The 13,074-nt window shown below is 47.1% G+C and overlaps 1 protein-coding gene across 3 annotated transcripts in view; it reads right to left on the reverse strand.

The window, feature by feature from the left end:
• LOC147727877 (tyrosine-protein phosphatase non-receptor type 9-like) overlaps positions 1-13,074 on the reverse strand; it is a 1,887,882-nt gene that overhangs the window by 631,257 nt on the left and 1,243,551 nt on the right. For all 3 annotated transcript variants that reach the window (XM_086961826.1, XM_086961825.1, XM_086961827.1), the window contains one exon: positions 9,508-9,598. In XM_086961826.1, the coding sequence (XP_086817952.1) occupies positions 9,508-9,598 (91 nt within the window). The remainder of the gene's footprint in view (positions 1-9,507; positions 9,599-13,074) is intronic.

A 13,074-nucleotide genomic window follows, 5' to 3' on the forward strand; every position in this document is an offset into this window, starting at 1 on the left:
TGAAGTGGTTTGTGCCTTGGAGTATTGATCCTTGGTCACTGGACTGTATACTCTGGGAATGACCTGCATAGCAATCCTGTGCCATGTATATGCAAGACAGAGCAGGATAGACTTTTATATTCTCTCTGCTGTATTTGAGGTCATGTTGTTTTACTTCCATAGAGCGGAGTCTCACAAGTCCTGAGCCAGGTCCAGGAGAGGTGAGGTCTGTTCCCCGGACAAGCTGGGTGAGTAGATCATGTCCGGACGGTGTAATATTTTGGACATGAGACCTTTTCACAATTAATCTTTACAGTGTGGCCACTGTGTTTTTTATGTTGTAGATATAACTAATACACCAGGTGTCATGGAGGAGAATCAACAGACGGCCAAAATATATATCCTTTGCTGTTATTCACTTATTTTGTTTTGGCACATTGTTTACACTATATGCAGTAGCTTTATCTTTGAGAACAGAGGCCCTGAAGAAAGCCTGGATCCCTTTTTCCCATTAGGCTGAAACATGTTGGCCCCCTTGCAGCTATTTTGTTAAAACTGCTATGTTATTGCGCTGTTCTTGTCTTAAACAGGAAGAGACCTTCCCTATTAAAAATTTTCTCTTTAGGTTCTCTATCCTATTTTAATTCACCACTTTTTTTGTTTTTCTGCACTGCACTAGAACCCATCAGATCAATATCATATAGTCCAACAGTGATTGTGGGTCGCAACCCTTATCCACCACAGGGTACGATCTTTCTCTCAATGATCCAGAGACACACGACTCTTAGGATGACCAAATGATAACATTGATCATCACAAGTCTTTTGATGGGAATCCTATAAAAGGTTCTGTTGATCTACAATCACTGGTGGCCCTATTCCGGAGGTTTTTTGTGACTTATGAGTACTTTCTAGTCTTAACTTTAACCAGATGTACTATACTAGACGTCGGGTTAAGCAAATAGGAATTTCTATGTTACTTTCCTACAGAGACCCCTAGGTTTTCTTGTTGTTCATTTAATTCTTTAAAGTGATACTACCTAGGCTGATCTTTAAATATCCCTTTGGCCCTCCACTCATGTTTTGTTATTTATAAAAGCTTAACTATGCCCAGAGCAAAGCCTTGCCAGGCACAAGACATCACAAATTACAAAACATCAGACAGTTTGGCGTGAATTCGGTTAATCTGGCGAGTACAGCACCAAAACACAAATTTGTCTCAACGACTGGTATACGGTTTTCACAAGAGAAGTCTAGCTGCCAGGATGACATTAACCACATCTGGAGGTAGGTCAAAAGTGTTCAGTTGTCACCTCTTAATGTCTGCCATGAAAATGAAGTTTACGAAGGCCTGAGTACATAACTGTCCTGTTGCTGTAACAGCAGTTCCGCATCGAGTGTCAGCCTGATCAGAGGTCAAATGCTCAAGCCCAGAAGTTCTAGATACCATACTCTCTATGATGAATTCGAAGCCACTATGATGACTTGGGCCCGGCTTGTTCTGATCTTCTTGAGAAATCTGGGAACGAAGTGATATCGGCAGAAATGCATACAGGTGTCACAAGTGAACTGCCTAAGAAACTCCAAAGTGCAGAAGTGATAACATTGCACATTCTCGGCAATGGTGAATAGATCAAGCCCAGGTTCTCCCTGCTCGCGGAAGAGACCTTGCGCCACCTCCATATGTAACTGCCTCTCATGGTCGGCTAGGCATTGACGGCTGGCTCGTCCCCCTGAGCATTCAGGGATCCAGCAAAGTGGTTCATCACCAGGAACATTTCTTGGCAGACCAGCCACTCCCAGAAGCACAAGGCAACCTGACACATTGTCTTGAGCCCACAAAGCCCTGTTTGTTGCAGTACCAGATGGTGATGGTGATGTCCCTGAGGACCTGTACCAGCCTCCCCTTCATGGACGGAAGGAAGGCTTTCAATGCCTAGCAGACGGCCCCCAGCTACAGAAGGTTGATGTGGCAAGCCACCCCAACCTAGAAGCATGCATCTATCACCAGAATCCAGCACGGTGAATTGAAAATGCTCCTCTTCCAATATGAACCACAGGTAGGCCTGATTGGAACATTGCGCCCTGCAGGTCCAGCACTACCATCCAGTCTCCAGGGTCAAGCTCAGACAAGGCCTTTGGGCTAGGGTGAGCATTTTCAATTTCTCCTTCTGGAGAAAGGTGTTGATAGGGTATTGATAGAGAATATGCAGAAGACATCCATCATTCTTTGCTTTCAGAAAGTAGCTGGAATGATGACCACGCCCCACCTTTGGCACTGGCACCCTCTCAACAGCCTCTTTGGCAACAAGAGCTTGTACTTCCTGCTGCAAAATGAAGAAATGTTTCTTTGTCAATCATTTGGTGGAAGGTAGAAGGTGCAGCAGTGATGAAAGGAAGGGTATGGAGTAGCCTTTGTGCATAATATATAGGACCCCCCTGCCCCCGTCTGATGTGATCGCTTGCCAACCCAAGTAGAATCAGTGGATTCTGCCACCCACCGGGTAGCTGTGACCCTAAAAGGGTACACTAGCGAGTTTGGCCGGTGAGACTCCAGGTTTGTGTGCTGAGTGACATGCTGACCTTAACCACAGGTATTTACAATAAGGGGTGGTGAGGGACAGAGTCTCTGAATTAAGCAGAAAGCTCTCACCCAGTCAAGAGATCAAGGCTAGATCCAACACCGTTTTTTAGCTCACTGCACCATCCCAGTTTCAGAACCTGGCTGTATGCAAATTAGTCTGTTCCTGTCCCAGTGCATGATGGGAACAGGGCAAACCAAACTACAAAAGCCAATTCTTACACTGGGAAGGAAACAAGCTCCCGGGGACCGGTTTCTGGCATTACAGCCGTCTTCGGCCCGGTTTGCTTGAATCCTGATGGTGCAATGAGCAAGGGTCTCACATCTGAGAATACCCTTCCACGCTTAGGGTGGTCAAAAATATTTACAATAAGGGGTGGTGAGGGACAGAGTCTCTGAATTAAGCAGAAAGCTCTCACCCAGTCAAGAGATCAGGGCTAGATCCAACACCGTTTTTTAGCTCACTGCACCATCCCAGTTTCAGAACCTGGCTGTATGCAAATTAGTCTGTTCCTGTCCCAGTGCATGATGGGAACAGGGCAAACCAAACTACAAAAGCCAATTCTTACACTGGGAAGGAAACAAGCTCCCGGGGACCGGTTTCTGGCATTACAGCCGTCTTCGGCCCGGTTTGCTTGAATCCTGATGGTGCAATGAGCAAGGGTCTCACATCTGAGAATACCCTTCCACGCTTAGGGTGGACAAAAATATTTACAATAAGGGGTGGTGAGGGACAGAGTCTCTGAATTAAGCAGAAAGCTCTCACCCAGTCAAGAGATCAGGGCTAGATCCAACACCGTTTTTTAGCTCACTGCACCATCCCAGTTTCAGAACCTGGCTGTATGCAAATTAGTCTGTTCCTGTCCCAGTGCATGATGGGAACAGGGCAAACCAAACTACAAAAGCCAATTCTTACACTGGGAAAGAAACAAGCTCCCGGGGACCGGTTTCTGGCATTACAGCCGTCTTCGGCCCGGTTTGCTTGAATCCTGATGGTGCAATGCCAGAAACCGGTCCCCGGTAGCTTGTCTCCTTTCTGGTGAAGAATTGGCTTGGTAGTTTAGTCTGCCCTGTTCCCATGATGCACTGGGCTAGGGACAGACTGATTTGCATATAGCCAGGTTCTGAGCTGGGATGGGGCAGTGAGATAAATAACGGTGATGGATCAAGCCCTGATCTTTGGACTGGGTAAGAGTGGTCTGTTTAACTCAGACACTCTGTTCATCACCACCCCCTTTTTGTAAATCGTTTTTGGCCACTATAGGTGTGGCAGGGTATACTCAGACATGAGTCCCTTTCTCACTGCTCCATCAGGATTCAAGCAAGCCGGGCCGAAGAAGGCTGAAATGCCAGAAACCGGTCCCCGGTAGCTTGTCTCCTTTCTGGTGAAGAATTGGCTTGGTAGTTTAGTCTGCCCTGTTCCCATGATGCACTGGGCCAGGGACAGACTGATTTGCATATAGCCAGGTTCTGAGCTGGGATGGGGCAGTGAGATAAATAACGGTGATGGATCAAGCCCTGATCTTTGGACTGGGTAAGAGTGGTCTGTTTAACTCAGACACTCTGTTCATCACCACCCCCTTTTTGTAAATCGTTTTTGGCCACTATAGGTGTGGCAGGGTATACTCAGACATGAGTCCCTTTCTCACTGCTCCATCAGGAGTCAAGCAAGCCGGGCCGAAGAAGGCTGAAATGCCAGAAACCGGTCCCCGGTAGCTTGTCTCCTTTCTGGTGAAGAATTGGCTTGGTAGTTTAGTCTGCCCTGTTCCCATGATGCACTGGGCCAGGGACAGACTGATTTGCATATAGCCAGGTTCTGAGCTGGGATGGGGCAGTGAGATAAATAACGGTGATGGATCAAGCCCTGATCTTTAGACTGGGTAAGAGTGGTCTGTTTAACTCAGACACTCTGTTCATCACCACCCCCTTTTTGTAAATCGACCTTAACCACAGGGGCAGTGTGCACCTTTGCATCGCCTGCAAAACTGCTGAATTCTTTGAGGGAGCTGGAAAAGCTGGCAGTAAGGGCGGCATCTGCCAAAGCCACAAAAGGAAAGGGAACTGGTGTGCTTGGCAGGTCACCTGAAGCAGCACGGTGGCGCCTAGTGATCTGTCTATCAAGTAGAAAGCAGGGCCTGGCTCAGGTCCCAAAAAGAGGGTTCAATAGAGCCTAGTTGAGGGCAGGAGGGGTTCAGAAGAAGTCTGGCCCAGTTGCAAGGCCTTGGTAACCACATTCGGTTTAACCACCATGATGGGGAGCTGGAGATGAAGGGCTTATGTAGCCATGTGCATGACCGTGGCGTAGTATGCTGATTTTTCTGTGGCCACTCCAGGAGGAGAGCAAAGAGCTTCTCTGGGTAGATGTCCAGCTCACTGGCATTTTGCAAATACTCACTCTAGTTTTAATCCTAATAGGACTGAGTGAACTCATTACCCGAGTCACAATTGTTATCAGAGTCTGTGCCACAAAGGAATTCAAAGAATGTTACCTGCCTGGTAAGTCGAGAGCAGAAACTGACAACATAGTGAGATTTGAGTACGACATTGGTAGAAGTCGAACGGACGCCGAGCCAGAAAAGGACATTCGGGGCCACCTCTTCAGGCATCTAGGTCGACAATGGAATTGAAGTACAGGAACCTGGCATGGGTTTGGGCTACAGGAGTTGCATCGGAAGAGAAGACTCAGGCAAGAGGGGCTCAGAGGGACCAGCTGGTGCAGAGAGGGCGAGCCTGCTGGTAGTATTCTAGGTGGAAAGCCTCTCAGCTCCTTGTGTCCCGGAGGCAAGAGAGAGGAAGTCAGTAAGGGAAAAAAGAGCTGGAGCATAGCTGTGTGCAACTCGTCCATCTGGCGTGATTTCACTGAAGGTCCAGGAAATTTGGTTTGAGCCGGAATGAGCTCTGAAGTTGGGAAACTTCAATAGCCTGATCAGGACTGTTGGGGACGCCTACGCACTTGATGAGGAGGGTACAAGTGGTGTGAAGGAGCGATACTCCACTTCAAATACTTTCTTGTGTTTACCTAAATACTTGCAGCACAATGAAGACCAACCTCTTGAGCAGCTCTGTTAACTCCGACACAGGGATTAAACCTTTAACGGGGAACAGGTCTAGGAGCAGTCCCAGTGCAAAGCTTTCTTAAGGTAGTTGGTGTAAAGTTTTGTCTTGCATTCCCTGATGGCCTTCGGGTTCAACGACGCACAGTCTCCACAGTTCTTGGAATCCTGGCTCACCCCAAACACCATAGGCACACTTAATTAGGATCCATCAAAGACATCAGTTTGCAACAGTCCCTATAAGGATTGACACCTGTGACATACCTTGCACACTGTATCAGAATTTAGGAATATCAAAGTAAGTTGTCTCAGAGAGATGAGAGGAAACTCTGGATACGAGTCTGGAGGCGAGGAAAGAAAGGAGCTGACATCACTGTGTGTTAGTGATACCTACATAGGCCCATGCAATCAATGCTCCTGCGTACCAAAACTGACCATCATATTAAATGCCATTTTCCATCCTCCAATTGATAACCTCTTGCAGGAGAATGAAAATAACATTTTGCAAGTCAATGACTTTTCTCAGATTCTGAAGTTTTTCTTGGAAAATGTAACCTCTTTTGCAATGACTCCAAATATACTTAGCGCAGTTTGTTCCCTTTGGGACAATGGGCTTCTGCAACACTGATGTACACCCATAAATATAAAAGGATATATAGTTGACCTTTAATCTCAAAGAATCTTTATTGACTATAGAAAACACTATTAGTATTTATCAGTCAGACCCTCTATAGACCACTCTTGTGATACCTGATTAATTGCAAAAAGCTTGTCTAAGACAAACAAAAGAGTTTTCAAAGTTCTGCACCACGAGAAACATTGGATTCAACTCCCTGGCTACCTTGGCATAGGTTAAAAAGCGGATATCTTTCCAGCTAGATGTTAACTGCAAGATGCACATTTAAAAGTCACATCCACTAACTTCAATCTTTTTTATACGTTTTCAAAAGCTGTTAAAAATATTGATTTTGAAATTGTAAAGGTATCTAATCACCCACTGCTCGCTGGTGCGGCCAATAAGTTCAGAAACGGGTGCAGGAATTTTAGGCAGGGGACAGCAGCCCCAAGGAAAGCACTGTAGTTCTACTGTCCTTTTTGGAACACCTACGGTTCTATGGCTGATGTAGGGGTCTGCACTGGATCATCCTCCAACACTGGTGGTGTTGGCACAGGGGTCTAGGAAGTGGGAACTGACATGTATCGTGGGGGCCAGATGAAAGTCTGTACCGGAGTCGCAACAGACCCAGTGGCGGATATCAAGGGGTCAGACGGCTCCAAGGAGGGGCATGCCAGTGGTAACCCTATTGGAGGTCCCTGCAATTCCACGGTGACCAAGGACACGGAGTTGGAAGCACACTGAAAAATTGCAGCATGTTCTATTTGAATGGCCTTCATCTGCTTAACAGTCAACAGCCCACAAAACTGAGGGCACATTGGGACCAGCTAAGGAATCGTATAGGTGACTGGTGACCTACTCAAAGTGCAACTTGACGCCCTGACGCTTTTGTCTTAGAGTCAGAGTGGTGGGATGGTGTTGAGTTCCGCTTAGCCTTTTTATACTTGTGTTTGGACTTGGACTTACTGGAAGAATTAAAGAGGGAAATGGAATTGACTGAATCCCGGCCTGCGAGCAAGACCTATGCGAAGATTACAACTTCTTCTTTTGTTTGTCAATATTCAACTTCACCTCATGGTCTTGAATTGCCTTCAGGGGCATGCGGGAGCACTTATCACACAAATTAGAAACATTTCCCAAACACAGGCCCTTAAATCACACTTCGTGCAGATCCAACCATGATTAACATCTGCTTCCTGCTGCACAGTGTAAATCCTGCCATATTGGGTGGGGACACTTTTCCCTAGTACATTGTTAAGAGTTTGGAAGTTATTGCAAGACTCGACAAATTCGGGATCAAAGCTCCAGATACATATTGGAAAGTGTGCGGAAATAAGGAACTGACATCAGCAGACAGGGCTGGTGCTTATTTGCAGCTCCGCTCCATCACTTCTGGGGCAAAATGGATCCAACGTGAAGCCAGAAGGCTTCCATTAGCGGCACAAGGGTGCACTGCTACGAAAAATCTCCAGAGCCAGTCGAGGAATGTTCTAAGGTGAGGAATTTGAGGATAGATGTATCCATCAGACTACAGAACGCCAGAGAACAAACAAGAATCTGCCCATGTAAGAAACAGCATAATTTATAGGCGGTGTAATATTAAATCGGGCTGAGCTTTAAATTTCCACCATGGCTTGGATTAATTTAGTTAGTGTTATAAATTGTTCTAATGTTTTAAGTTCGAAGTAACCAGCGGGGTACTGGAGCATTTATTTATCGTAGCAGTTCTAAAAATGGTCAGGTTACAAAAAAGGTTGTCTCAAATTATAACTTCAAACGTAAAACAGTGCATGCCATACTGTATTCTCCTCATAGTCCCTGTTGTCCACAACCACACAGTGAAAACCTGCTGAAGGCCTTGATGGCATGCATCTGTAGGCTAAACGAATTACCATATCTGAGAGAAGAGAGGTGAATGCTTACATGCGCTGAGTACAACAGAGTATACTCTTCTTTAAAATATTATTAGAAGGATGTATTATGACCCTGCCCCCTTCTTTTATTTTCACATTTCAGTTCAAAGCTCTTCCTCACTGGAGCCATTCAGCCCGTCTTTTATTTTTCCACGTATTATCCAGTCACACTTAGTCTGTCCTCTTTTAGTTGGTCTACACTGTAAACCACCCTATACACAGACCTATCTAAAGGTGTGTCAGGACATAGGTATAGTAATGTTTATGTAGTGGAGTACTTTTTCTTCCCAATAAACTAACATCCTATCTTCATCACGATTCCACAATTGTGTCTGGACTCGGATGTCATTCTCTCTTGGATTTTCTAACATTTGTCATATCTCTGAGCCAGAGGTTTTGGCATTCCTTCAGAGTGCCAAGATCACTGTATCTCCTACTGATGGGTGGAAAGCTTGAATTAATGACAGCCGATATTAATTATTCAGGCCATCTTCAAGACCATAGTTTATTTGCGTACTACATAATTCTGGACAGAGACTAGCCAATAGTAAATCATTCTTGGGTCTGCTGCAATAGGAACAGGCCAGCCTGAACTTCCAGGCCATGTCCCCTCCAGACAGGCCAAAAGCAACCCCAGACCGGTTGGACTAGAGTGGTGTGGCTCACTGGTTAGAGGCGGCAGACCCAGAAGCAGAGAACAGCCCGGGGCCTGGGTTCAATTCCCGACACGGCAGGGTCGTGGACCAGGGTCAGCGGACTCGATAATTCTCGCCTCAGTGCCTACTCTAACCAGGGATCACACTCGGCAACCCTGGGCATTAGCTTGCCTCATCTCTACAACGGCCCCCCACATTCGCCGGGGATGCCTGCTTTCACCTTGGAGATACCCAGTAGGGACCATCTCACAGGGATAGCCAGGATGGGTTCCCCAGCGGTCTACAGCGCCACGACGCCTCAGGGCAGCAGTGCGCTTTACAAGACACATTACATTACTTTTACATTACATTACATTACCGGTTCTGGTATAACTAAGGAGGCTAAGTCTGAGTCCCATGGCATAGTGAGTACGGTAGCAACACATGAAAACTGATGGGTGGAAAACTTAAAATAAGAGCACAATGTGAAGTTTTCCCTACTTTACCTTCTACATTAATCTATCATGCTTGAGATGGTTGTGAATCATTTCCTATTTACTATGTTGGTAGCTTGTACTGTATTGTATAATTCACTGCTGGCATACTGCCTGTTTTGAACTGTTACAGGAATTAAGATATTTTCAGTAAACTTAGTATTCGTCAACAATTATGGATTGTTATAATAAAAACAAAATCAATCTCCGAGATGAATGCATTTTACTTCTACCTACCGGATCACCTTCCACTGGTCCTATTTTCACTCTGGACTGGTCAAGACACAAAACATCACTGTACCGATTTTTTATTTGATTATAAGGCTTCCTAGACAAAGAAAGGGAGAGAAAGTCATATTTTAGAACCATTGCTTTAATTACAAGTAAACATGTCAAAGGCAGTTGTTGCATACCACATGTAAACAACTTGCCCAATAGCAGTAGTAAATAGGCTCTACAATGCACGTTTATTATGCTCCAGAGACCAGATCAAACCATCTTTTGCAAATAGTACGTTAAAAAAGGTGCTGCTGGAGAGGAGGAGCTTCGTGGTGCCCAAGATGGCCGCGTGAGCTCAGGGCTCCCGTGCACCCCGCCACCCCTATATCTATCCTGTCTGAGATCCTGAGAATATTTGACGGGGAACTGTTGCTGAGCGTGTGAGGACACGACTGCCGTTTTCAGTTTTCCTGGAGACCCCCGGGAGCCTGAGAAACATTGTCTGAAAACTTTGCGGCCTTCAGTATTGGTGCACGGGACGTGGAGTTGGGCGCAGTCCGGGCTCTAGTGCAACAACAGCGGGGTCTGCCACCGGAAGTCGCTGGTCCGTAACTCCATCTACGGGATTTGTTGGCACTTCCCTCGCCAGTGGAGTGGGGACATGCCTGTTCGTGGGCGCCGACGGTCGCCCCTCCTGGATTGATCGTGCACTTCGTGCCTAGACTTGAGGCGCCTCGCTTGGATCGTGATCGTCAGCAGTGAAGTGACTAAGATCGGGTTGTGGCCGATGTTCGAGCCATTATCACTGGCACTGGCGTACTGGGACATATCTGAGTATTGTGTACCCCTGTGGTCTGCGTCCATCCAGAGATGATACCGTTAGGCCCTGTCACCCTCGGGCAGTCCCAGGACGATTCAGGGGAGTCATCGGGTCAGGCTACGGAACCGACGATGTCTGACCTAATGGCGGCTATACGAGGGGTCAAAACCTCTCTGGGTAAACGTATGGAGTCGCTGGATCACAAACTAGATACCGTGACCATCGAGGTTAACCTCATCAGAACTGATCTCACTAAGACAAATCGCTCGATATCAAGACGGCGAGCTTGACTGATGATGTGGCTGAGCTTCAGAGGGAAGCGAAGGACCTCAAGGCCTCTGGCGAGATGGCGGCTCGCAAGCTGGATGATTACGAAGGACGGGCCCGACGGAACAACATGCGAGTAATCGGGATAACGGAGAAAGCCTAAGAGCCAGCCCCAGATTTGTTTATGGAGGATTTAATCATGAACCATTTGAAGCCGAAGGGACTCAGTAATTTCTTCACGGTGGAGCGGGCCCATAGGATCCCCGGAGGTAGACCTCGACCGGGGGCTCCGCCTCGGCCTATGATCGTCAGGGTCCTAAACTTCAGAGACAGAGACGCTATCCTGCAGACTTCGACGACCGATGGGCCCTTTAAGTTTGAGATTTCAACCGTGAATTTCTTTCCCGATTTCACGCAAATGGTGCAGAGACAGAGGCAGAGCTTCGGGGGGGGGTCAAGCGGAAGCTTCGAGACTTGGACATCAAGCATGCCATGCTGTATCCAGCGAAGCTACGAGTTGAGGTCGACGAGAAGGTCTGGTTCTTTGACAATCCTGAGATAGCATCTGACTGGGTTGAGAGCTTGGCCCGCAAGACCCCCCGGGATCAGGACGGTGGAGAAGAAGAAGCTCCATGATGATTCCGTATGATAAAGAACTTTATTTGGACATGGCGTTAACAGCGGGGCGGGAAAGGCTTTTAGATCAATCCCATTGTTATAGTTGCATATCTCAGAGATAGCTTCAGATTTAAGGGTATTTTGCCATACATGGGTCTCGGGAGCCGTGAGTTCAGGGGATCGAGGATCAGGGTGCTAAGCTGGAACGTTAACGGGTTGGGTGATAAGATCAAGAGGGGGATGGTCAGTCAGTTAGTCCAAAGGAACTCCCCAGACGTAGTACTGCTCCAAGAGACTCATTTAGTGGGGAAAAAGTTAAGGTCATGGATAGAGGAGGTTACAAACTAGTAGTACACGCTGGCTATACGACTGGTTCTAGGGGTGTTGGGATACTGTTCAAAAACTCCTTCCCCTTCTCTGTGCAAGCAACCTGGGTGGATCAGAGAGGTCGATATGCTGGAGTGTCGGGACTTGTTGGAGGCCATATAGTCACATTTTTATCGATTTATGTTCCCCCTGCTCTCCAGACCGAGACGTTTCGAGATTTGGGGGCCATCTTCCTTACCCTTCCCCTTGGTCATCTGGTGTTGGGAGGCGATTTTAACTCAGTGGTGGATGGTGTGATTAATCGCCCCCCCCCCCCCGCGGGTGCTGCCACAGGCGCAGAGATGGTTGTCTGATTTTATTAGTACGTTGGGACTGATTGATTGCTGGCGTGTCCGTAATCCTAGCACAACACATTACACTCAGGTTTCGGCTGCACACGGCACTCTCTCACGCTTGGACTACGTCCTACTCCCAGCGGCGATGGTATTGTATGTGTCGGAGGTCAAATGCAAAAACCACAGTTGATGGACAGAATGCAGAACAATGTCATACATTCACCCCAGTACAGCGATCTGGGCCTAAATCCATCGGTTTTTTTGCACTCCACACCACCCCAGTTCAGACATGGCCATATGCAAATCAGTCTGACCCTATGCCTCATGGGAACAGTCCAGCCCGAACTGCCAAGCCATGCCTTCCCTGGACCGGAAACAATCTTCCAAGGACCGTTTGGCCCAGATCTCTGTACTGGGGTGAATGTATGACATTGTTTTGCATTCTGTCCATCAACTGTGGTTTTTGCATGTGTCGGAGGTCAGACATTTGGGGAGGGGTGTCTCTGATCACTCTCTGCTCTGGTTGTGCCTTGCACTGGAGCTTCCGGCTGTGGGCAGGATAGCTCCCATAGGAGCATGGTGGCTGAAAGACCTGTTCATTGCTAAGGAGGTGCGCCACATGTCTGATCAGTATTTCTCTGAGAATTTCGGCTCGGTTGATTCCCTCAGTTCGCTGTGGGAAGCATTCCAAACGGTGGCCAGAGGGTAGGTGTTATCCATTGTCTCTAAGAAGAAGAAAGAAGGGTTGGCTGTGCTGCTCGGGAAGGAGGAGGAAGTCCTATCCCAGGAGAGGCGGGTGGCTGAGTCTCCGTCGGAGGACGGCCTCCACCTCTTGAGGCTCCGTGAGGAGGAATATAGGAATCTTGCCAGGGAAGGAGATGAACAAAAGTTACTTACCTGTAAACTGTGGTTCTCCAGTATTGGTGTTTTTCATAGATTCACATGCTTGAATATTCCCCGTCGTCGAAGTGGGAGTCCCACGGTACATAAATAGCAGTAATATATATGCATGTATACATGAGAAATATCATAAATAAAAAATACATACATATAATGCAATAGAAATGTAAACTTGAAAAAGTACCATAGAACAGAATAGGCCCATTGAAAAGCCCAAGGGAGAATTCACTTTAGTAACATATTAGAGTCATTATGTGTTGGTCCACATTCCAGCCAATCAGGCTGTAGCCTCCTCTAGAACCTTCTCCTCAGAAGCCC

The sequence above is a fragment of the Lissotriton vulgaris genome, chromosome 3_1 (genome assembly GCF_964263255.1).
Source record: "Lissotriton vulgaris chromosome 3_1, aLisVul1.2, whole genome shotgun sequence".
Classification (NCBI taxonomy): Eukaryota; Metazoa; Chordata; class Amphibia; order Caudata; family Salamandridae; genus Lissotriton; species Lissotriton vulgaris.